The sequence below is a fragment of the Sminthopsis crassicaudata genome, chromosome 3 (genome assembly GCF_048593235.1).
Source record: "Sminthopsis crassicaudata isolate SCR6 chromosome 3, ASM4859323v1, whole genome shotgun sequence".
NCBI lineage: Eukaryota > Metazoa > Chordata > Mammalia > Dasyuromorphia > Dasyuridae > Sminthopsis > Sminthopsis crassicaudata.
The window spans coordinates 578911116-578937979 of NC_133619.1; the positions used below are offsets into that span (position 1 = coordinate 578911116).

General features: G+C 38.3%; 1 protein-coding gene across 6 annotated transcripts in view; it reads right to left on the reverse strand.

Moving 5' to 3' along the window:
* CCNA1 (cyclin A1) overlaps positions 1 to 4037 on the reverse strand; it is a 30216-nt gene extending 26179 nt beyond the window's left edge. For 2 of the 6 annotated variants that reach the window (XM_074304901.1, XM_074304899.1), the window contains exons 1-2: positions 2718 to 3095; positions 2099 to 2284 (exon numbers count right to left, since the gene is read on the reverse strand). In XM_074304901.1, the coding sequence (XP_074161002.1) occupies positions 2099 to 2284; positions 2718 to 3095 (564 nt within the window). Of the gene's footprint in view, positions 1 to 2098; positions 2285 to 2712; positions 3399 to 3680 lie in introns of those variants that run through there. The other 4 variants (XM_074304902.1, XM_074304903.1, XR_012488463.1 and 1 more) reach the window with 4 other exon arrangements.
* Positions 4038 to 26864: the final 22827 nt, after the last annotated feature.

Below are 26864 nucleotides of genomic sequence, written 5' to 3' on the forward strand. Positions count from 1 at the left end.
CGGACAGAGACACACAAAGAGAGACAGACACACACACACATACACACAGAAAGACAGACAAATACACAGAGACAGATACACACACAGGGACAGACACAGAGAGACAGACACACACACACACAGAGACACAGAAACAGACACACAGAGACAGACAGACACAGAGAGAGACAAACACAGAGAAAGATACAGAGAGAGACACAGACAGACACACAGACAAGACACAGAGAGAGAGAGAGAGAGAGAGAGAGAGAGAGAGAGAGAGACAGAGAGAGAGAGACAGAGAGAGAGAGAGACAGAGAGAGAGAGAGACAGAGACAGAGACACAGAGACAGTGACACAGAGACAAAGAGAAAGACAGATACAGAGAGACAGACAAAGAGAGAGAGAGAGAGAGAGAAACACAGAGAGAGAGACATAAAGAGAGACAGACACAGAGACAAAGACACAGAGACAGAAACAGAGATACCCAGAGAGAGAGACACAGAAACAGAGACACAGAGAGAGACACTCAGACACAGAGACACAGAATGATTGAATTTCAGATTCATGACTTTGGGAAAAATCATTATTCCTTTCTAAGACTGTTTTATGACCTATGAAATGGATGTAAGCCCTAGCAGGGTTATATTGAGGATCACATAACACCCAATATAGAGTTATTGTTCTTATACCTAAGTTAAAGCTGCTGGAGTTCCTGGTATCAATGTGGCTATCTGACAATCCCAAATCCACACCAACCTATGTTATAACCACTATGAGCCCTCCAGTTCTTTCCAATCCTTTTTCTTATATTAACAAATTAATCCTCCATTGATCAAGAAATTGCCACAGACTTGATTATCTATACTCCAAGAAACCTTCCATTCTCCTTCCCTAAAGAAAGCCACTGATCCATTCCACTCATCCCATCCACAAATGTGACAAGAGAATTTCTACAGATGAAAACCAAAATCAAAGACACTCAGGGGGCAGGGAGCAGTGCAAATTAAGTAGTATTTATGTAGGCTTGCCAGCATAAAATGTGATAGTACAAAATAAAAAAATAAAAAACTAGTCTTAAGTTCTTGATTAGTCTCCATCAGTACCAGTATATAATAATAACAGTTCTCATTCTATACGTTTATAAAGAACTTTTCTCACAAAAGTCCTGGGAGCACATTATCAAAACACCACAAAATAGAAGAGCAGTAACCATTTCTTTTGAAGTTTTCCTGATAAACTCTGGACCTCAAAGTTTGAATTAATTGTAAACTATCCAATAATAACCATCGAAAACTATTTTTAGCCACAATAACTAGTCTAGGAGGCAGCTGGTTGGTCCTATGAATAGTGTTTGGCCTGGAGGCAGGAAAAGCTGAATTTAAATCTGTCATCACTTACTAGCTGTGTGGCCTTCCACAAGCCACTTTTAACTGGAATTCCATTTCCTCAACTATAAAAATGGAGATAATAATAGCACCTACCTCTAAAGGTTGATGTGAGGAATAAATAACATTTGTAAACCTCTTAGTACAATGCCTGGTATATAGTAGGTGCTATATAAATATTTATCCCCTTCCATTGATGTTATTTCTGCCTGTGATGTTTAAGATTTTAGTCTGTTCCTGTGATCTTCCAACTCTTTTTTCCCCAGACTTGTGATTTCAGCAGTTGGAAGCACCTGATTTAAAAAAAACAGAAGACAAAAAACCCTCCCTCCACCAATGCATATCTGCTATTGTAGAGTTGCAGACTCGAAGTAACTTAGCCCCTTTGTGGATATCCACCATAAACACCACTGCCTGTTCCAATAACTCCCCTTTATACAACTACCCACTTTATGCTATCCCTTATGTGGTTCTGAGATGACATTTATCATTAACTCAAAGGGAATTACAGGAAAGGCAATCATGGCTCTCAATAGGTACTCCCACGGAGATATTTTGAGTGAGGAGTAAAGTTTGGCAACATTAGTTATAGTTAGTATGTCTTTTTTTTTTTTTTTTTTTTTTTTTTTTTTTTTTTTTTTTAGCCAACAAAAGACACCATTGACCCAAGCAACAGGCTTGATAAACAAAGATGTTTTTAAGGATGCTTCCCCCAGGGCTCTCGAAGTTACCTGGCCACACGTCCTCCTGTATTGCCCATTTTCAGTTAGAAGGCCTAGCACAGTTCTTTGTGGGGGGTCCTGGACTGGCTGGGTTCTGGCAACCACCTGACAGATCTCCTGGCTTCGGGCTGCGGGGCCCAGAGGAATCCTGCCTTTGGAGATGCTGCGACGCATTGCCTCGGTCTCCCCGGGCCACTGTGAGCAGGGAGAGATAGTTAAGCCAGATAACCCACTCTCTCCATTCCCTTCCCTACTTCCTACCCCCAGTGTCCTTAGCGAGCGACAGAGAGGCTTTCCTTCCTCCAGTAAAGCGAGTACTGAAGGAAGGAGAGGGAGCACTGAGGGTCCGGACAAGTGTTAGGAATGAAGCACACCAGTGTGTCTCTTGCAGTCCTCGACGGGAGCTGGAAGAGATTCTGAGATGTGCACCAAGCACATCTTCCTCCTAGGAAGAGCCTCCAGCCTAGAAATCGCTTCACAACTAGCACTAAATGTTCATTTTATTTGAGCGTCAGCCTAAGCCTAGAACTTGAGATTCTTCCGATTACTCTCTTACCGCGTGTATTTCCCTCCCCAGCCCCGGGAGCCCTCTGCCACTCTCCCGAACATAAGGCAAACAATACATTACAAAGTGAAGGTCACGTCCCTTCCTTGGACACCGGAGTGACACTGCTCTTCGGCCCTCCTCCCACCGACCAGACAGGCGATGCCCGAACCAGCTTGGAACCCGCAGCGCTAGCTGGTCCAGCCTATATATATAGACCTTCCAATTAATGAGTGCGCTCCGGGATTGGGGCTGGAGGAGCTGCGGGTGGGGCCGGGGGAGTGGGGTGGGGGAGGGGAGGGGAGGGGCGGGGTGTGTTAATAGATTCCAGCCGGGGCGCTCAGCTCCAGCTCTTTGCGGAAGCTGCCGGGAGGGCTGAGCGCTAATTACTTTCAAGCCACCCGCGTCTGTTGAATCGGGCCAATCGAGGGCGCGACCGGCCCTCGAGGTAGCGGCTTCCATGCCAACCGAAGCGGGCGTGCTGGGAGCCAGAGGAGTATCGCCATGGAGACCCCAGCGGACACGCTCCCGGCCGACCCAGGGCTACCCTCGGGCGTTCTGGCTCGGGAAGCGGCGCTAACGGGCAGCGGGCGGCAGGCGGCGGCCTGTCCCCCGCGCTGATGAAGCCCTATGCCTCCCCGGGGAGGGGCGCCCCCGGGACCGCCAAGCCCCAGGCTTGGCCCGCCGCCAGTCCTCCTCCTTGTCTCGGGCGGTCGCGCTGGGATAGAAGGGCGCTCCCCCTCGGACCCCTGCTCTACGCTTTCTGGAGCTTTGGAAGGGACAGCCTCTGTGATGAGCCCGTTCCCCGCAACAGCTGCGAATTCCCTCCTCTAACGTATTTCCCGCAGCCCGCCCCCGAGGCCCGAGAAGCCGAGAACTTTGGGTTGAAAGAGCGACGCGAGGCCCCCGAGGCAGTGGAGCCGAGGCCAGCCCCGACGGGGAAGGCCCGAGGCACACCCAAGCAGCCCCGTTTAGCCAGTTAAACCCAAGCACCCACTCAGCATCCCCTAGTCTGCTCTCCCCACCCGCCCTACCGGTCCCACATACCTATCCATCCTCCTCGGCAGAGCTCGGGAGGCGGCACTTTCTCCAGCCGTCTCTCGGTGTCATGCATTCAAAGTGATTTCGGGTCTTGGACAGAGGGTCGGGCTCCTAAACGCCTCGGCTCCATGCCAGTGCTGGTCCCCGGGGGATGCGGTGGCCTAAAGTTGGGGGGATGCACGTGGAGCCTGAGGCCTTCCTCCCGACGCATCCTGGCCCTCACAACGCAAAGAGGCGCCTGCAACTCAGCTATGGTGTCTCCAGGAACAGGAAGGAACGCAGGGGACAGGAACGAGGCCCAGAATTCTCCGTGACCCCCGGGGGCGCGGAGGGAGAAGAGCAGTCGGTGGTCCACATCTGGAACACTCAAGAGGACACGAGTCTGGCCCAGATGAAGCACTATGCTCACTGGCGAGAAACAGCAGCAGTGATAATAATAATGTTTAGTAATAAGAGTAATTAATAATAGGAGTTAGCATTTATATACGGCTTTAAATGTGTTGTCTCATTTGATCTTCACAACTCTCGAAGGCAGGTGCTGTTATTATAACTATTATTCCTATTTTACAGATAGGAAACTGAAGCTGAGGGACGTTACCAAGACTTGTCTTGGATCACACAGAAAAATCTTTGCAAGATTCCTGACACCAGAGTTAGCTATCCACCAGCCCACCTAGCTGAGCTTCCTCATTAATTTCTGAGAAATTATTTTGCAAAATCTTAAAAGACTTTTAGTTATTTCTAGTACCTCCAAAAAACATAAATATCTATCCAGCGTGATTAACAAAGTACCTGTCTTCCTAAGGAGAGTGCTTTCTTTTTCTAATTTCTTATTCAATTTATTAAATGACTCTCATTTCATCCTAATCTAGCTGTGTGGTCTGAGTTCATTTTAGTAAAAAGTTTATCCAATCAGCCTTATTTTTGTATTTGAGATTTTTAAAAAAAATATTCTTTGGGAATCTCAAAGTGTCTCATTCTTCTCTGATGAGCTTCCGATGTTATTATATGAAACAAAGCTTACAAAAAAGAAAATAACTTTCCAAACATTTTTACATGAGTCACTAATTGTTTGAAGAAGGAAGAATTAGAAGGGATATATCCTGGAATGTATGCTGATCATTGTGGTTCACAAACACACATTTTGAAGGGAATGCAAAATCAGACTATATATTTTCCCCTCCTGATTTTTAACTGATAAACTAATTTAAGATAATAAAAATATCTTCTGACATCAAATAGAAAACCACCTTTTTGTTACCTAGAATAAGTTCAGTGTTCAAGTTTCAGTCAAAATAGGAATCATTAAGGCAATTGGAGACAGCCTTAGTTACTGTTTTAGCAACAGATCAAATACTAAATGGGACTTTAATGATTTGCAATTGCTAGGTTTCTATACTTAGAAGTCTACCTCTTGTGTGGAAAGCTGTTCAGAGCTTCCTGGGTATCAACAGCCCCTTCAAAATTGCTGTGATTTCTAGGGACGCTGAGTGCCCCCAGCAGGGACTTCTGGGCAATGGGCTTTCTCTTAAGTGACAACTATTCATAAAAGAGATTAGGAAGGTTTTCCAGAATAGGAAATCTGCCTCAGCAGATTGTTTCCTGACATAAAGTTCAGTATTTGACTTGCTCAGGCAAAGGCAGTATATCACCAAGTCATTTTTTTAAAGTATAAAAATAAAAGAGGAAAACTATTATATGTTCTGCAGCTCTAACATAAACTTCATGGTTTAAGCTCTTTTGTTAAGAGCCCAAGTGAAGACAGGACATAACCTATAATACACATTCCTGTAGATACAGCAATTTGAACTAAGGGTTCATTGAACAAGAATCCTTAATTCATTCAACATTTATTAAAGTTGGACTCTCCTGTTAGTAGGAGATCAAAAAAATAAGCTAGTCCAATATTTCCTTTTCTTTAAGCTTGTAAAATATCTGTAAACTAGACATAATATTCATAATGGAAATTCATCCATTAAGACTACCATCTCTCCCCACATGGGCATATTATATATCCATCCCCAAATAGCCCCAAATCCCAACTTTATCATACATATATGCCTATGATACACTTACAATAGCCAATTTCCCTACTGACACCTCCACCATCCTGGTTAAAAATTGGCAAAGTGAGAATACAGAGCAAAAATCAACCAGTTGACAAGCATTTATGAAGTACCTACTTTATGTCAGGTACTGAGCTAACCACTATTAAAAGAAAAATAAAAGTGTCCCTGTCCTCAAAGAGCTTACATTCTATTAAAGGAGATACATACATGTACAAAAGAAAGCCAATATAAATTACATGCAAGGTATTTATTTGGGAGGAGGGCACTAGAAGTTAGGAATGTGAAAAAGTCCTCATGAAAGTATCCCTAGAGCAGTTAAAAAAAAGGGAGGGATCTGCAAATCAAAATATTTTGGATTATGCCAATAACTTGGAAAAGTAGTTGGAGCCAATAGTTAATCTAATTCCTACCCACATTCAAACTAGAACAGATCTAAACCATAGCCAACAAATCAGACTATCACATTTCTAAAGATTTTTGTATAACTCCATTTTTCTTTAATAATTCAAGCTAATTTAATAAACCAATGACTAAGCTAAATGTAAAGATCAACACAGCATTGAAAATATTACCACAGTTTATTTTTAAATGTTCCAATAAGCAATATAGAATGCTGTTTGTTCTTATTTATAAAGCATATCTAATTATAGGACTACTGAAATGACATTTAGTATTTAGATTGTTTCCTTATTGTGGCTTCCCACAATTTTTATAGTTCTTGTGGTGATTACATCTTAAATTAGAAAATAATTGCATTGTAGGATGAACTAACATATAAATACAATTCAAACTCAGAATGGATGCCAAAGTTCTTGTAGTAAGCCTATATGATCACCTTATTTCAATTTGTACTTCACAATGTCTCATGATTTACTTTTTGACTTACTGCCTATCAATCCCATCTATCCTTAAAGCTGCTGTCGGCTGTGCTTCTACACACACACACACACACACACACACACACACACACCCCTTGCAAGGTGGAATAGACTAATCCTGCTGCACATCCTCATACACCAAATAATAAAAATGAATAAGCAGAACAAATCTAGATAAAGCTTTCACTTCATCCCCAGTTTTAGGTTTCAACTTATGAAAACAACTCCAAATTAATTAGTTAACACTTTTATGCTTTTATAAGTAATAACCTAATAGTTATAGATGTAACTTCCCCTTAACAACAGGAAAAGATGGATGTATCCAACTCTCTAAATGGCAGTTACAAAACGTTAATAAAATACCATAATTGTTTTATTATCCAAGTTATAAAAAGTTGTTTTTGACTGATACAAAAATTTACCAATTTGAGCAATATAAAAAATTTAGAAACCTAGCAAACCATAAACAACTTTGTATATTTGAAACATGAAGCAAAATCACTACTGATCAGATGACTCCAATTCAGTTGAATGAATTTCTAAATTATTCTTCACAGAAAATCAAGAATCATATCTTCATTGGCATTGTATATTGATCACACCTAAAATTCCTTATAAAGTTATGGAGAATGGAAGTAACTATATCGAATTAAGGCACTAATAATAATAGCTAACATTTATAGTGTCTGCCCTATACCAAACATTATGTTAATCACTTTACAATCATGTGAAGTAAACCGAAATAAATAAATGTGAGGTAACTTGCATTAGTAAGATCACCTAGTTAACAATTTCGCATTCATACATTTTCTCAATTTATCTTAATGTCCAATAGTATAATAAATTCTTACATCTTAAACCTCAAAGTAGGAGAGACACATTTCATTTAAAATGCGACTAGCAAGAATTCAATTACACCTGGATCATTGTTCCAAATGGTATTATATAGAGTCTTGGGTTATGATTTTGATACTATAGCATTATATTTCACACAAATGCTATTTATTCCAAATATTTCTTAATATGATGTCCATTATTTCTAGTCAATTCACTACCAAGGATTGTAAAACTGGCAATCTGATATTAGGATTTAATCTACCCCAATTATCACACTTAAGAACATGTTTTAATTTAGTTCAAATCTGGGTTCTACAATCTCAGAAGGAACCCATAGATTATCAATTTACTTATAACTGTCTATAATTTCTTCCTATATACTTCCAAATCAGGAAGCAATTTTTATTACTATAGTTCTCATTAAAGTAAACTCATGACATTTCATACAACTTTTTCACTTAAATAAGTAAAAAATTTCTCAATCCTTTCTGTCAAGAATTGGTTTAACATTCTTTCATTAAAAGATCCACATCTTTCTTATTACCTCCAGGTTCTTCCCTTACACTATCCATTACTTTAATCACTTCTTAAATCCTCCTTTAAGAGTTTAGTATACAGAGCTGTTAAACAAAACTAATGAGATATTAAATATTTTGATTCTTAAGATACAAATATTGGCTATTAATGTGCCTATGAAATTTAAATACTGAATTATAAACATTTATTTGGAAAGAAGTGACAAAAATCCTTCAAGATACTTTACAAAAATCTTTAACAACTTACAAAAATTGGCCTATTCAAGTAATAATCAAATTCTGGTATATTATTCACTAAAGTAGCAACAAAGCATTTGGATGTGTCCTGTTGCATTAAAAAAAAAAAAAAAACCTTTCACCTTTTTCATGAGTCTGGAAAGAGTTAGATGCCATTCCAATTTTGAAGTACAAGCCTTGAAATTTTCACTGACAAAGCCCTTAAAGCTGTCTCTCTCTATAATCAGTGAAATTACTTTTTTCTCTAGGTGTAAAATAATAAATTAATCATTCCATTCCATTCCAGGGGCAGGTAACCTGGAAAAAAAGGCTAAATAGGCCTTCCTGCCACTTCTAATGGGTTGTTCCCAATTCAGTTTCTGGGACCAACAGGAAGAAATCGGGCCCCTTCCCTAAGACTCTGATTCATCTGGAGGAAGTCAGATATAAGGTCTCTAAGTAGGTGAAGGACTATGTCTATACCTCAAAAGCAGATCCTAAAAGTTCTCTTGTTAACAAATTAATAGAAAGGGGTTATGCTAATTTTCCTTACTAGACAGGGAGCCTTTTGAGGGAAGGAACTATCTTGTTTGACTTCTCTTTCCTGCTTCATCCCATGGCCTAGACATATCTGGGCAGGCCCATAGAAATAGGGAATTTTGCCTTGATTAAAAAAAATCCTGCTATGAAACATTTTGGAAAGGTCCTGAGACAGGGACAAGGCACTTTTGTACTAGAAACCAAAGTTTAGTTCGAGTTTGCTACCATCTAGCCTCAAGAGAATGTCCCTCTGGCTATGTCTACAGCTCAGAGGACAACCAGATCCCTGAAAATCTTGCCTTTCTATAGAACAAAACAGTGCAAACCTGCCATTCCATTAGGAAAAGATTTTATTTATTCATCATTTAATTGAAAGCTCTTAACTCACAGTTGGAGAACAAAGACCTGAAAGAGCAAAAGAACTAATTTATTTTGTTAATTCCCTGATAAGTTTCAGAGATGGATTTGGCCCTAGTTTTTTTGACTCCAAATCTATCTTTTCTTTTAGTTTAAAAGAGAGGTCTCCATTTTTTCATATCATAATCCATCTTGCACAGGCTGTCAAATGCATGTCCCTAAAACACAGCTGTGATCATTCCACTTCAACTGCTCAAAAAACCTCTAGAGCTCATTATTGCCTTAAGAGTACTCCATAATCTTATTCCACCATAAATGTCCAATGTAATAGCCTCTCACTCTACTTTATTTTCATGTTATTAAACAGAAAATTGAAAGAAAGAGTTGGGGAGGGAAGGGTATTAAAAGAGATATACTTGAAACAAGTATATTTTTCCAGAGTTCTGGCCTTCTACAATAATTGATAGATATTATTCTTTTGGTATTGGTTCTAACCTGGGCCACAAAGATCAGGGACCAGGGTTTTCCCTTCTCTGATTTCCACAATAATGGAGTTTGAGGACCTATTTTCAGGGTATTTTCCCATATCTCAAAAGACACTTCATAAAAGGATTGTTGGGTTCCCAATGGACTTCACTGGTTCCCTCTTGATGACTTTTTTCTTCTGAAAAACAAAAATATGGAGAACCAGAATTGAGAGATATTCCTGCCCTTGGTCATTTAGTTCTTCTATTATTCCTCAGTCCCTTTAACTATTTCTCTGAGAGGGATCCAAACATCCCTTGATTTGCTAGATTAGGGCACCTCCCTTATCTATGAACATATGTTCTGGCCCTGGGCTGAAGGACCTGGGTTTTTCTAAAAAGACAGAAAAACTCTTGAGGGGTCCCTGTGCTAAATGGCTTTTGTCAAGATATTTGTCCACTGGGAATCAGGAGGACAGACTCAGAAGAAACCTCTTAGCCATGTTCTTCAATGATCAGGTATTCTATTCCACTGATTTTCAGGAAGATTTGTATTTGTCCAGTTGAATTGAGTCTTTTAATTCAATCCAAGGGCAGCTAAGTGGCAAAATGATTGGAGCCGTGGCCCTGAAATCAGAAAGATTCAACTTGAGTTCAAAGTTGGCCTCAGACACTTGCTATCTCTGTGACCTGGACAAGTGACTTAATACTGTCTCAATTCTTCAAAATGAGATGAAGGAAATGGCAAAGCTCTCCAGTATCTTTGCCAAGAAATCTCCAAATGGGGTCATGAGGAGTTGGACACAAATGAAACAACTGAATAACAACAGAGTCCACTATGTGCCAGACATAAATGAAATGATTAAATAACAATTCAGTTCATATTTGTTGTAAATATTTCTATTTTAAAATATACTTCCTTAGCATTTTGTTAGTTTACATCACAAATTTAGTTCTTATGGGTCCCTTATTTTCACATATCCTGGATATATAACCTTGGCTTAGACACCTGCCTTTCAGGTGATTAGAAGTAGCAGAAGAGACATAGTTCAACGTTGTCAATGGAAGTTCCTCCTCTAAAATTGCCTAGACTGATAAAATCCCGAGTCCACTCCTTTATTCTTTAAATGATCAATTATATTTACTTTTTTAATGGGTTTTTTAATTTACAAAGATATTGTGTTTACTTTAATCAAAGTTTTATTAACCCTTATAAAACAATTGGTTTTGCTTCATTAACAGCATGCATATTTCATTGTGTCTAGCTCAAGGAGGAAGGGGAGAGAGAAGAAGCAGGGACCTACTTATCTCTCCTGGTGAGCTCCAACCCCCTGAGTGGCTGGGAAGCCTTTTTTAAGAACTGCACTGCTCATTTTCTAGATTTATGTGTAACTCAAGAAGGAAACTTCTCAGCTGGCATTGAATTGTGGACCCACTGTATTTTGACCCCAACATAGCAAGATCATTTTAGTCCTAGAAAACAAAGGATAACAATTAACCAAGTATTTGTTTAGTATAATATATTCATATAATTTCATAGATATTTATATCATCTTATAATTTGGGGGTTTTGAGTTTGTTTTGTGTTTGTTTTTATTTTTTAATGCATTTCATTAAAATTTGTGTTAATTCAGTTTGGTGACTTCATTGTATCCAGTGTGGCTAGTGTTTCCAGTAGCATAAATCAGTCTATCAGAAGTCTCAGGTAGTCAGTTGCAAGTGTTCTCATCCCCTTTTCTATTTCCTTATCATAAGACAACTGGGGAAAAGCTAAGACACAATAATTCATCCCCTTTTGGTGACTTGTACCTATCAGAATTGTCTTGCTCTTATTATGAAAAGTTGTCTTTAAAAGCAAACATCTACTGATGAGATGGGATTCATACTAGGAATGCAGAACTAGTTCAATATCAAGAAAGCTATCAACATAATTTGGCATATTAATAACAAACTCAAGCAGAAATCATATGTTTATATCAATAGATGCAGGAAAACCTTTAATAAAATACAAGAATCATTCCTATTTTTAAAAAAAAAACACCAGAGAACATAGGAATAAATGGAGTTTACCTCAAAATTATTAATCATGTTTACCTAAACTATCAGCAAGTATTATCTGTAATGGAGATGAAGTAGAAGCCTTCTGAATACAATCAGAGGTAGAGCAGGGATGCCCATTATCATCTCTATTATTCAATAATTTTGCTAGAAATGTTAGCTACAGGAATAAGAAAAAAAAGAGATTGAAGGAATTTGAAAATGCAATGAAGAAACAAAACTATCACTCTTTACAGATGACATGATGTTATACTTAGAAAATCAACTGAAAAACTAATGCAAATAATTAACAATTTTATCAATTGTGTAGAATATAAAATAAATCTACATAAATCAATAGCATTTCTATACATTGCCAACAAAATCCAGCAGTAAGAGATTAAAAATGAAATTAAAATAATTGTAGACAAGGTAAAATATTTGGGATTCTACTTTTCAAGACAAACCCAGGAATTATATGATCACAGTTATAAAACAATTTTCACCCAAATAAAATTGGATTTAAACAATTGGGAAAATATTAATTGCTCATGGAAAAATCAAGCCAATATAATAAAAAATGACAATTCTACCAAAATTAATCCATTTTCATGCCAATCAAAGTACCAAAAAATTTTACAGAACTAGAAAAAAATAACAATTCATTCAGGAAAAACAAAAAGGTCAAAGCAGGATGATTTCAGAAAAGCCTGGAGAGAACTACATGAACTGATGCTGAGTGAAATCATCAGAACCAGGAGATCATTATACACTTCAACAATACTATATGATGATCAATTCTGATGGACGTGGTTCTCTTCAACAATGAGATGAATCAAATCAGTTCCATTTATTCAATAATGAAGAGAACCAGCTACACCCATCGAAAGAACTATGGGAAATGAGTGTGAACCACAACATAGCATTTCTACTCCTTCTGTTTTTGTCTGCTTGCATTTTTTTATTTCCTTCTATTTTTACCTTATCTCTAAGTCCGATTTTTCTGGTGTAGCAAAATAATTCTATGGATATGTATACATATATTGTGTTTAACATATAATTTAACATATTTAACATGTATTGGTCTACCTGCCATCTAGGGGAGGGGGTGGGAGATAGGAGGGGAAAAGTTGGAACAGACGGTTTTGCAAGGGTCAATGCTGTAAAATTACCCATGCATATATCTTGTAAATAAAAACTATAATTTTTTTAATAAATGGAAAAAAAAAGAAAAAAAAAGGTCAAGGATATCAAGTGAGTCAATGGGAAAAAAGGGGGAAGGTAGTCTAGTCATACTATCTCAAATTGTATTATAAAATGGTAATTATCTAAACAATCTGGTACTGGCTAAGAAATAGAGTTTTGGATCAGTGGAATAGATTAGGAAATGTCAACCAGGCAAAGCTCACCCCTCACAATATAGAGGAGTGCAAGCTGAATTGAAAGCAGAAAAGTTTTATTAGAAGGAAAATCAAACACTAATGCTTAGGCACTGCCATACCCAAAGTACAAAAGAGAGACAGGAGAGATTTATGCTTAAAAACTACAAAGGGGTCCATAGATATCTTTAACTCAGCTTTTAAAAACCAGACCCATTAATAACTGCTCCACTCCAAATCCTCCTTTTTTCCTAGCTACTGTGGAGATGCACTCCCTATCCTTAGTGTCCCAAGCTGACACATTGAGGGTCTTGGGTATAAGTGTTCACACAATAAAAATTTTAAGCAACTGATCCTTAAGCAGCTTTAGCACAACAATCCTGGATTGATGCTTTAGTAGATGGGTAATCACACACTAAATGATGTAGGAACTGTGACCCCATTTGTGCTTATTCAATCTTATCTCCCCCTCCTTATATAATTCTTATAGTTCAGGCTAGTCACTCTATAAATCATTTTCAGGACCTTCAAAGATCTAGGCTGCATATGTCCCCCAGCATTATTGTACTAAATGTCAAACTCATCTCAGGTATACAAAGGAATCCCTCTCTCTACTCTGCACCCAATTTAGAGAGATTACCTTGTAACAATGTTTCCTACCAAACTGTTTTAGTAAATGTCTTTTATGAAAGCTAGTATCATTCCTCTGACTGCACTGCTATAAATCCCAACCTCTCAGGGTTATCTCTAGAACTCAGAGAGCAGTAGAATCAGCTATTCTCCCAAGACTCAGAAAAGGGGGTATAGTGAGTAGAGAGTATTAAGCATAAAGTCAGGAAGAACTGGGTTCAAATCCTGCCTCTGATACTTACTAGCTGTGTGACCTGGATTGTCACATTTCTCTTTGTGTCTCTTTCCACTTCTGTAAAATAAAGGAGGCTTTGATGTATTTTCCATATAGTACTTTTTAGGTAACATATCTACAATCTCATAATTCTCTAAATTTATTACTCAACCAGACAATTCAGAAAGAGTTGGAACCTTGAGCTCACAAGGAGCTATTTATATAAATGAGATTTTTCCTTTGGAAAGGAGACTGGGTCTTAGAATAAGACCTGAAATCAGCTTTTCTCTTCTTTCCCCCCAGAAGCTAGGCTGTGTAACCTAGGACAAATCTGTTCTCTCTGAGCCAGTTTCTTCATCTTTCAGGGGCTATTGTTTTGCTCACTGTTCTTGCAGATGCTGTTGTTGCCAGGTAGAGGACTCTCCAGAAAAACTTTTAAAACTGCTGCATCAATATCTATTTATTCTTACATAATTTTGCCAGCAGGAGGCTCTCTAGCAAAACTTTTAAAACTGTTTCATCAATATCCATTTATTATTACATAATTTTGAAAGATTTAAGGGTCTTATCTTATACAGAAATATATATCTAGTAACAGGCAGCTGGCTAGGCCAAATACTCATTTACTAAGTTGTTTAGAATGTAGAAAAGGATTATAATTCTAAACTGAATATCTCAGCTCTTGCATACATGGATTTTATTATAGTAGCTCAGATGTGTTCCAGCTTTAGTCCATGAGATAATGACTTAACATTGTGTTTGTATCTTTGTTTCACAAGCTTCTTTTACCTTTGTCTAATTATTTCCATAGTTCTTTGAAAGAATGAGCTATTCCAGGGACATATTATATATCATCATATAATTATTTACAGGCTGATGATAAGTTCAAGTACTAATTAATTTAGTTGTTTGGGATATGGAATGACCAAAAAGTTATGCTGAAAACCGTAAGATCTTATATACTTGCATTGTGCTCATATCTTTTATTGACCACTCACTCTAAACAGAAACTTGTTGCAAGACAAAAAAGCAACGACATGATTGTAATAGCATTAAACTGGTTAAGAGAATCTTAGCAATTAAAAAAAACTTTAACAGATTAACCTATACAAATAATAATTAGGTTCTAGTATATAATTCACAGAAATAAAACAAAGCATTTTCAAGGTGCTTTCTTAAATAAGCACATCTTGTATGCCTGAGGAGCAAGACAAATTATAGCATTCTTTAACTCAGATTGGCGGGTTCTGTGCCCAAAACATTTTCCAAAACATTTCACTCTTTCTCCCAAATACAAACAGCATACAGAAGAAATCTAGGCTTAAACTTAGACTAAAATAGTCATGAGACACAGATAGAAGAAATACATGTGACCAAGTTTAATTCACAGCGCTTGCTCTGGAAGTCCTCTCTCTGTAGACTCATGCAGAATGCTTTGTTGTCCTTTGTCTTAACTTGCTAATAAATTGGACTTAAATGAAGCAAAACAGCAAAAAGTCCTCAGTCTTACTCTCATCTCTAAAGCCATCAGTCTTCCTTAATCTTACCGACTTTTCTTAGAGTTATCTCCAAATTATCCTGCATATTTATTTATAGCTGCTTGCTGGTTGCCTCCCTGTTAGATGATGGGCACCCTGAACGCAAGGACTGTTCTTTTTCTTTCTTTGGATTTCCAGAGTTTAGCACAGTGCCAGCTACACAATAGGGGCTTATTAAATGGCAATTGACTGACTTAGAAAGGTAAAGATCCAGCATGGGCACTCTGAACAGGTATTTCAGCTGAACCCTGGATCTGCCCTGAATGATTTTGTAAATGGGTCCAGTTCTCCTGGTTGGCCTAGCATGGCCCTCTGTAATCCTGAAGTTTGATGTAGTCATCCTTTCTTATGGGTAGGGAGCTCTTGCAGAAATCTCCCTTTTGGCAACTCAACCAAATCCTAAACTCAGGAAGTCTCCACCCTCCAGGATGCTACCAGAGGAGGATAATGCTCACTTCTCTAGATGGTTAGTCAATGACTTCTGCTCAAAAAGGAAATGGAAAGGCAAAAGTGGTCAGAGATTCTGGGTTCTCTCTAGCTTGCCTATACATTTTTAAGCTGCAACCTATTGTCTTTGATGTTGAGGGTGAGTAGGGAGAGAGAAGGCTATCTTTCCGTCATTGCTGTAAATCACAGAGAGGAAAAGGGAACACTTTTTATAGTTATTGCTCTACTCTGTCATATTACCCCACCCTATCCTTCCTGCATCAATAAAACAAGAGCTAGCAGTTCTTGGGGAAGGTGGAGTTCTCAGGAGATATGGCCATGTTCTTGCTGATCCCTGTTGTTGCTCTGTCTTTCTGCAGTCAATGAAACAAAATCGGTTATCTTAGAAAGATTAGCAATATCTTGATAAAGTCTAAGTATAATAGCTTTTAAATAAAAAAAAATAAATAAATAAATAAAAAACACTTAAAACAATATGAATTTAAGTTATTTTTTTAAAATAATGGAACATTTTAAAAGTAAATATAACTGATTTGTAAAATAACAAAACTGGTGGGTATTTCATTGTTCTAGGGAATTTTGGAGGAGGAGCTTCCAATATCAATGCTAGTCTGTGCCTCCTCTGCTATCTCTAGTCATAAAGGGCACTGAGAGATAGATGACTAGCCTAAAGTCACACAGCCAGATTATAGGGAAAATTTCTATAATAATCAAATTAGAGAGAAGATAAAAAAAAGGTGATATATGTAAGCCAATAAAATTTTAAGGAAATACATTTAAAATAGAAATGTTATTTTCTAAAACAAATTTGAATTGAAAAGACCAATTTAACTGAACAAATAAAAATCATTCTGGTAGAGGGCCAAATAAAATGCCCAACAATTGAAAGGATACAGTCCCCTAGCAACAAGTGACAAATAAAGGGAACCCTGATTCCAAATAGCTTCCTACCACATTCAGGATATGACTCTTGGAGGAAGCCCCAGCTATCCCCCCTTGGACTCAGAGAGAGGAGCATGAGGAGAGAGGTACCTCATTCGGGACAAAGGATACTGAGACAGGGAGACAGTGACAAGGAACAGGGTTGCCAAAAGGGGAGAGGACCTGGCATCTGGGACTAGGCTGCCTTAATAAGCAGACTAGTATGATGTAATGAAAAGTTCAATAGACTTAGTTTCTGGTTAATTAATCATTTTGTGAATTTTGACTGGCAAATAATTAATAAAAGGATGATCATTTGGCTTCTGGTAAACCAAAGCCCCCTCCTGGTGACTTCTTGACATATATACACCCTTGGAAAAATAGTGTTTTGAAAGGCAGCAATCTGATTGGTTAAGAATTATTGAGAGAATGAATATTATAATGAGAGATGGACCTATTCTAATGAGGGACAAGGAGACATAACACTGATTATGTTACTCACAGACAAAGAGAGACTCATATCCAGCCAGAATAATACTGGTGGATTATTTTTACCTTCTGAATACAATCCTTCCTTTGCAACAACAACAAAATTCAGTTCTGCACATATATATTGTACCTAGACTATACTATAAGATATTTAATATGTATGGCAATGCCTGCCCTCTAGGGAGGGGGTGGAGGGAAGGAGGGGAAAAATTCAGAACAGAAGGGAGTACAAGGGATAATGTTGTAAAAAAAAAAAAATTACCTATGCATATGTACTGTCAAAGAAAATGTTATAATTATAAAAATTAATAAAAATAAATAAAAATAAAAAGTATTTTAAAAAAAAGAATAATACTGGTGGTTGATTGTTGCCTTTCCTTTTTCAAGAGGATCAAAATATCATCACGATGTTAGAACCAAATTTGTGTCTCCAACTGTGGCTGATCAGACAGGTGTGAGTTCAGAATACTTTGCTGCAAATTAGATGCAAATAGTCCCTATGAACAATTAGAGTGAATTCTCTTAACTTTGCACATTTCATGTTTACTTTGGGCTGATTAAGTTCTGGTTTGCTCATAGAGCACAGAACCTTCTCTGATGAGGATACACCATGCTGTGCAGCCCTGTGCCCATATCTCCCATGTCATACAATCACCTGTAAAGCACTAGGGAAGGAGGTGAATGGAAGTTGCTCATGGCTTCCCAAAGACCCTAAAAGAATATTCTGCATCGGGGACAAGAACTGGATTTAAAATGCACTCCTGCTTATTGAATAAGGTTGCAAATATTTGAAATGGAACAGGGAGCATAAGGGGCTTTTGCTTTGTGCCTGCCCAGCTAACCTACGAGATGGCAGAGACCTGAGCATGGGAGAAACTATTCTGTGTTTCACTGCCACTTGGGTGGGTCTCTGTCTCTGTCTCTGCCCCTTTCTGAATCCCTGTCTCCATAAGGGTATCGAAGAACCCTGAGGGGCTGAAATGTAACAGACATGGCCACTCATCAGTAGGGGCCTAGGTAGGTTGTCAGTGTTACAGAATACTAATTCATAAGGTATTTGTGACACTCCATTGAGAAAACATTACATATTCTAAAGATTTGTGCCAATGCCAAAAGTCTGAATGAAACTTCCAACTCTATCATGACCCCGATAGGACATACCTGCTACTTCAAGGTTAAAGCTTCATTGTAAAAGGGGTCTAATTGGAAAGAACGTGTACTGACCAGCATCAGAAAGTTGGATCTGGTAGCTCCTCAAGGTTATCTTTCCCTCAGCCATATCCTCTCTCAATATCTTTGTCCTTCCTTGGAAAGTAGGATCCAGGACTTCCTCCACCTCTTGTCCATGCAGTATATTGCACAGCTAGTGGACCTTGGACCTCTGACCCACTTCCCAATTATTCCCTGAGCATCAATCTTGAAGGAGAGGTGACAGAAGAGTAGGACATCATCCCCTACCTAGGCCAGAGTAGGCTGGACCTGGGGGCCTGATATTGTGAATGCTTCTATGTAGAGACTCAGGGACGAAATAGAAGGGAATAGACAACATTGAAGTAGTGGAGTTAATATAGCTTTCAATGCCTCAGGGCAGCCTAGGATCATGAAGCTCTGAAAGTGTTCCTTCTTCGGTGCTGTTCTGTTTTGAATTCTGCTAGGAGACAAGACATTCTCTCTCTTTACTATCATGTATATTCAGCTGATTGGGGCTGAAAGTTTTGAGGGGTAGAGGCAGGAAGGCAGCTCTTGTCAATGATCCTATGGAGGGACCAGCCTGTGCCCCACCACTGCAACCACCCATTGATAGCTTATTCTAGCAGAGGAAGATCAGGCTTTTTTGGGTTGATGTTGGAGTTGCCCTTATTCTGTGACTATGCAGCTGAATATTTTAAAAAGAAATTGGGCCACAGGTTTGTGTAAGACCTCTATGCCACAGGGCAGTGCAGCTCAGTGGAGGAGGAGAAGTCTGGTTATGGAAAAATGAGAAGCTTCCTGTGGGCATTACTGCAGCAATGGAATCTTGCATTACTGGACATGGAATGATAAGATTTGAGTTCAAATGATAACTCTGCTATTGACTACCTGCATAACTTGTTAGTCAGTAAAATAATGGAATGGAACTCAGTGTTCTCTGGGGCCTTTTCCAGTTCTAAAACTATGGTTCTAATTTTGTATTGCCTTCAGTTGTATGTGCTACTGTGGAGAATCTCCCTATGGTTCTTTGGTAGAGAATCCACAAAGAAAACAAGATTTTTTTTTGTCTCTTTGTCAGAAGATGAGAAAAAACAGTCTCCTTGATGATTCATTTTAACCTTTCCTTTCCTAGTTTCTTGGTCAGGACCAAAAGTGATACAACCCTTGCATCTATGGAGGGCACTTATTCTTACAACTTGGTCAAAAGGGCAAGTCTTAGTATGGACATCAGCACTTTCTGCTGTCTGCCATCAAAGAAAGACAGGAGTGGAGAATGGTTATTGCTATAAAAGCAAAGCAACTGGGATGCAGATTTTATCAGACATTCATCTCATTGACACTGTTGATTCTGTGCCTCCTATTAAGCACAAAATGATCAAGAGCAGAATAGATCTCCTGGGAAGCCTGCACTCCATCTCCCTTCCTAGATCTAATAAGGCAGGTAGGTACTGAAAATAAGTGAAAGATGTTGGCAGTGAAGGGTTGACTAGGACAAAGACCAGAAGCAATTTTCTGATGCCTTGAGATTAGACAGAATTTAGCCCAAATTGAGAATAGATATTGCCTACAGGATTATTAATATTAAAGGAGAAACCTTGAGGGCCTTCCCTTCTCAGACTGATTTTTTTGTGAAGGTAAACTAGGCCATCTTTTGTCTCAACTTTTACCCAGACTTTAATGATGGAATGGGTGTTGCCTCAGAAAAAAGCCTTAGGCTTTCCAACTACATCCCAGGCCATCAATAATGACCCTGAGTTATGTTCTGCCACAAGACTCTGATAACTAGGGGAGAGAATGAGGCTGATAATATTACACAATCCTGCCTCACTTTTATCCAGTTCACTTGCAATATAAGATACCACCTTCCTAATATCATCAGTCCTCTTCAAGAACAAAGGATGGAACCAAGATGGTATAGAGTAAACAGGACAAGGCCTGAGTTCTCCCCATTTTCCCTCAGAATCAATATAAGATCAAGGGCTCTGAATGGATTTTGGAATGACAGAACTCACAAACATTCAGGTGTAATAATTTTGTAGCTTAATATAGTTTGGAAGGACTTCAGAAAAAGTGTGTTCAGTTGGGCAGGGGAGAACGTGGCCCAGCCTGGGAATCTAGTGAGAGGCTTTTAGTCAAAATACAGCAGCATTGACAACTCTGTCCTGGTTCAGAAGGCCAGTGGATCAGCAGACCAGCTATGAGACCTCCAACATAACTACAGAAAGAAAATTGTGAGCCCCAAACCCCAGCATAACAAATGAGACTTGACCAGATCCACCCAATGCAGTGGAGAACCTTGCAGCACCAGTAACCCCAGTGCAGTCAGTGAGAAACCCTGTCACCCTGCATAGGAAGCTCAGAAAAATCTCCCTTGTGCCCTAGAAGCAAACTTCAGCCATTAAAAATGAGCAAAAAAGCAAAAAAAAAAAAAAAAAAAAAAAAAAAAAAAAAAAAGAGCATTGATCATACAGCTATTATGGAGACAAGGAAGTTCAGAACACAAATCCAGAAAAGGACAGCAAAGGCAAAATGCCTTCAGGTGAAGCCTCAAAGGGGAAAATGAACAAGTCTCCATCTCAAAAGGCTCTTCAATAACTTTAATAATCTAGTATTTGACAAACCCAAAGACCCCAGCTTTTGGGATAAGAATTCACTGTTTGACAAAAACTTCTGGGAAAATTGGAAATTAGTATGGCAGAACCTAGGCATTGACCCACACTTAACACCATACACCAAGATAATGTCAAAATGGGTTCATGATGTAGGCATAAAGAATGAGATTATAAATAAAATAGAAGAACATAGCATAGTTTACCTCTCAGACTTGTGGAGGAGGAAGGAATTTATGACCAAAGAAGAATTGTTCACCTTTATTATCATTATTGTTCACAAAATGAAAAAAAATCTTGATTCTATCCAATTGAAAAGTTTTTGTACAAACAAAACTAATGCAGACAAGATTAGAAGGGAAGCAATAAACTGGGAAAACATTTTTACAGTCAAAGGTTCTGATAAAGGCTTCATTTCCAAAATATATAAAGAACTGTCTCTAATTTATAAGAAATCAAGCCATTCTCCAATTGATAAATGGTCAAAGAATATAACAGATAATTCTCAGATGAAGAAATTGAAATTATTTCTAGCCATATGAAAAGATGCTCCAAGTCATTATGAATCAGAGAAATGCAAATTAAGACAACTCTGAGATACCACTACACACCCGTCAGATTGGCTAGAATGACAGGGAAAGACAATGTGGAATGTTGGAGGGGATATGGGAAAACTGGGACACTGATACATTGTTGGTGGAATTGTGAACACATCCAGTCATTCTGGAAAGCGATTTGGAACTATGCTCAAAAAGTTATCAAACTGCGCATACCCTTTGTTCCAGCAGTGCTATTACTGGGCTTATATCCCAAGGAAATATTAAAGAAGGGAAAGGGACCTGTATGTGCCAAAATGTTTGTAGTAGCCCTCTTTGTAGTGGCCAGAAAGTGGAAAAACTGAGTGGATGCCCCTCAATTGGAGAATGGCTGAATAAATTGTGGTATATGAATGTTATGGAATATTATTGTTTGGTAAGAAATGATCAACAGGATGATTTCAGAAAGGCCTGGAGAGACTTACATGAACTGATGTTGAGTGAAATGAGCAGGATCAGGAGATCATTATATACTTCAACAACAATACTATATGATGATCAATTCTGATGGATGTGGCCATCTTCAACAATGAAATGAAACAAATCAGTTCCAATAGAACTGTAAAAAATTGAACCAGCTACACCAAGTGAAAGAACTCAGAGAAATGAGTATGAACCACTCCATAGAATTCCCAATCCCTCTATTTTTGTCTGCCTGCATTTTTTATTTCCTTCATAGGCTAATTGTACACTATTTCAAATACACTGTTTCTGATTCTTTTTGTGCAGCAAAATAACTGTATGGACATGTATACATATATTGTATTTAACAGATACTTTGATATATTTAACATGTATTGGTCTACCTGCCATCTTGGGGTGGGGGTGGGGGGAAGAGGGGAAAAATTGGAACAAAAGGTTTTGCAACTGTCAATGCTGAAAAATTACCTATGCATATATCTTGTAAATAAAAAAAGCTATAATAAAAAAAAATAATAAAATTAAAAAATAAATTTGATGAAAAGTAAAAAAATTACTGAAGAAAACAATTTCTTAAAAAATAAATTTGCCAAAATGAAAAAGAAAACAACTTCTTAAAAAATAGAATTGGAGAAATGAAAAAAAAAAAATCCACTGAACAAACAACTCTTTTAAAAGTACAATTGGTCAAATGCAAAAGGTTGTTAAAAAAAAAAGCTAACAAAAAAAAATCACTAACTATTAGCACAAGACAAATAGAAGTGAACATCTCAATGAGACATGAGAGAAGGAGGGAGGGAAGGAAGAAAGGAAGGAAGGAAGAAAGGAAGGAAGGAAAGAAGGAAGGAAGGAAGGAAGGAAGGAAGGAAGGAAGGAAGGAAGGAAGGAAGGAAGGAAGGAAGGAAGGAAGGAAGGAAGGAAGGAAGGAAGGAAGGAAGGAAGGAAGGAAGGAAGGAAGGAAGGAAGGAAGGAAGGAAGGAAGGAAAGAAGGAAGGAAGGAAGGAAGGAAGGAAGGAAGGAAGAAGGGAAGGAAGAGAAGGAAGGAAAGAAGGAAGGAAGGAAGGAATGAAGAGAAGGAGGGAAGGAAGGAAGGAAAGAAGGAAGGAAAGAAGGAAGGAAGGAAGGAAGAGAAGGAAGAAAAGAAGGAAGGAAGGAAGGAGGGAAGGAAGGAAAGAAGGAAGGAAGGAAGGAAAGGAAGAAAGGGAGGAAGGAAGGAAGGAAGGAAGGAAGGAAGGAGGGAAGGAAGGAGGGAAGGGAGGGAGGGAGGGAGGGAGGGAGGAAGGAAGGAAGGAAGGAAGGAAGGAAGGAAGGAAGGAAGGAAGGAAGGAAGGGAGGGAGGGAGGGAGGAAGGGAGGAAGGAAGGAAGGAACAAAGGAAGGAAGGGAGGGAGGGAGAGAGGGAGAGAGGGAGGGAGGGAGGAAGGGAGGAAGGGAGGAAGGAAGGAAGGAACAAAGGAAGGAAGGGAGGGAGGGAGAGAGGGAGAGAGGGAGGGAGGGAGGGATGAAGGAAGGAAGGGAGGGAGGAAGGAAGGGAGGGAGGAAGGAAGGAAGGGAGGGAGGAATGAAAGAAGGAAGGAAGGGAGGGAGGAAGGAAGGGAGGAAGGAAGGAAGGAAGGAAGGGAGGGAGGGAGGGAGGAAGGAAGGGAGGGAGGGAGGGAGGGAGGAAGGAAGGGAGGGAGGGAGGGAGGGAGGAAGGAAGGAAGGAAGGAAGGAAGGAAGGAAGGAAGGAAGGAAGGAAGGAAGGAAGGAAGGAAGGAAGGAAGGAAGGAAGGAAGGAAGGAAGGAAGGAAGGAAGGAAGGAAGGAAGGAAGGAAGGAAGGAAATGCAAAATACTTCATTGAAAAAAACAACTGACCTGGAAAATAGATACAGGAGAAACAATTGTACTACCTGAAAGTCACAATATAAAAAGGAGTCTGGACAACATCTTTCAAGAAATAGCAGAAGAAAATTATATCCTAGAACCAGAGACTAAAAGAGTCATTGAAAAAAAAAATCTACTGATTACCTCCTAAAAAAAACTCGAAAATGAAAACTTCAAGAAATATAGTAGCTAAATTCCAAAATTATCAGATCAAGGAGAAAATATTGCAAGCATCCAGAAAGAAATAATTTAAATATTAAGGACTCACAAACTCTAGTAGCTTTCACATTAAATAATCGGAAGGCCTGGAATATATTTCAAAAGGCAAAGAAACTTGGACTACAATCAAAAATCAACTTTCCAGCAAAGTTAAGGATTATGTTTCAGGGGAAACATTCAATAAAAATTTTAAAAATTCAACAAAATAGGGCATTTTCAATCACTTTTGATAAAAAGACCAGAGGTGAATAGAAAATTTCATCTCCAAATACAAGACTCAAGAAGAATATATGAAAAGTAACTGGAACAAAAAAACCTATGTTTTTAAAGGATAAAATGTTTATATCCCTACATGGAAAGATGATACATGTTACTTCAAAACTGTATCTTTATCAAGGCAGTTTGAAGGGGTATACTTAAAGGGTGACTTTAATGTGGTGATATAAAAAAGAAATTAGGGGTGGAAAAGGGATTGTACTGGGATAAGAGGGAAAGGAGGTAAAATGGAATCACATAAAGAAGCACAAAAAACTTATTACAGCTGAGGGAAAGAAGGGAGGGAGAATGAACATTGTTTGAACCTTAATCTCATCAGATTTGGGTTAAAGAGGGAATAGCATACATACTTAGTTTGGCATAGAAAATTGTCTCATCCTATAGGGAAGTAGGAGGGAGAAAGGAGAAGTTAATAGAAGGGAAGGCAGAAGTAGATGAGGAAAGGGATAAGGGGCAAGTCTGAAAAAAGGGATAGTAGATTGAGGGAGGAAAAGGATAAAAGGACAGAGAAAAGTATAACTTGGGAAAAATAGGATGGTGGGAAATATAGTTAGTGATCTTAATTGTAAATGTGAATGGGATGAACTATAAGGATATGACCTCAATAACCATAATATCAAGCAACATAGGGCAGCTAGGTGTTATAATGCTAGGCCTAGTTGGGAAGACCTACATTCAAATCCAACCTCACACACTTACTAGCTCTGTGATGTTGGGCAAAACTAAATCCTGTTTGTCTCAGTTCCCTCATTTGTAAAATGAGCTGGAGAAGGAAATGGCAAACCATTCCAGTATCTTTGCCAAGAAAACCCCAAAAGAAATCACAAAAAATAGCACTTAAAATGAATAAACAATAACAAAATAAAACATAAATACAATACACAAATAAAAACAATACAAAAACAAAATAAAACAAAATATAAAAAATACAAAAAAAAATTTCAATTATTACAAGTTCTTGAATGTACACTGTATAAGAGAATCAATCACAAACCCATGTAAGCTCTAAGGATCCTTATCTTCCCAACTCTCATTCTCACAGATGAGTCTTGCATACCAGAGCAAGATTATATCTATCCTTTAGAGTTCTGGGGAAATTCCTCAAGAGTCTTGCAAGATTAATTCTCTAATGCCATTAGTTCCAGTCTCTGGAAACATTTCAATTGAGAATCATTTTAATCACTAGCCTTAAGCAGCTTATTTAGATAGATATATTTATTAATGTGTTACATCAATAGTGACTACAAGGGAGGTGGGTAAGTGCTGCCAAAAATACCTCTGATTCATTACAAGTTTGATTTTGGATTAATTTTTGGTCTTTGCCATTCAGAAGCTTTTTACTGTTGTGTGGTTCAGAATGTTGAGTAGTCACCATTTAATAAAAAGCTGGAGATATGTCTAGGAGCAAAACACAAGTTTATTGTATGGTCTCAGGTAAAGCGGGCGCCCCTCCCCTTGAGGCAAGCAATCAAAAGGAAGGGGCACCTTTTGGGACAGTTTTGACACCTTAAATAGTCGCTAATGAAAATACCCATCTCACTACTGACCATCATCCTCATTGACTGAAGGTCTTACATTCTAAATGTGGGAACTACCCAAAAAATTGAACTTAGCCAGTAAATACATAGTTACCCATATTTGATTGAAGTAGGGGAGAAAATTATGTCATAGGAGCATAGCAGGAAGGGAACTTCGATATACCCTTGAGTCAATGCTCAAGGACCTTCAGGCCTACTCCAACTCTGAAGTAGATGAAGTCTTACTCGATTTTCACAACTGTCTTGAGAGATCTCATCTTATCTCATTCAATATTGCCAACTGTTTTGTGATCCCCATATTCAGTTATGTGGCTCTACATGGGGTCACTACCTCCAATTTAGATAGAATGTTGTAAGTTTTAAATTTTAAAATTTAAATTTATATTGGGATTGATAAATTAACTGGAAAAAGTTATTATTCCCAGAATTATTTAGCTATGTTCTCAATGGTAACTGTTCATGCTAAACCCCTGAGAACTAAAATGATAATTACTCTACACTGCTCTTATATAAGCAGTCTCAACTGGAAGACAGGAAAATGAATGGAAGGTTTTTTTTCATGTAGCTGATTCAAAGATGCATTTAACTGAATTAGTGTTATTTGCCTGGTAGTAAGTTCTGTTTCAATGATTGTTTTATGTTAATATTATGTTTACTAATTTCTTGCATTGTGATTTGCAGAAATCCTTGTCCACAATGATGTTGATTTGTGGGATGATGCCTACAGTGGAGGCACTGGTATCATTAAAAGATTAGCTCCTCTTTGGATCTAGTATCTGATTTTAGAACTTTGAGCTAATAATTATTAGAGAATTATCTAGAAAGCAAGGGGCTCTTCTGATTAAAGACTACCTGAAGTATTTGAATGAATTAAGAATAACTTGGTGTTTGGTGAAAATATAAAGGACCTTGAGTAGTTTCACTGT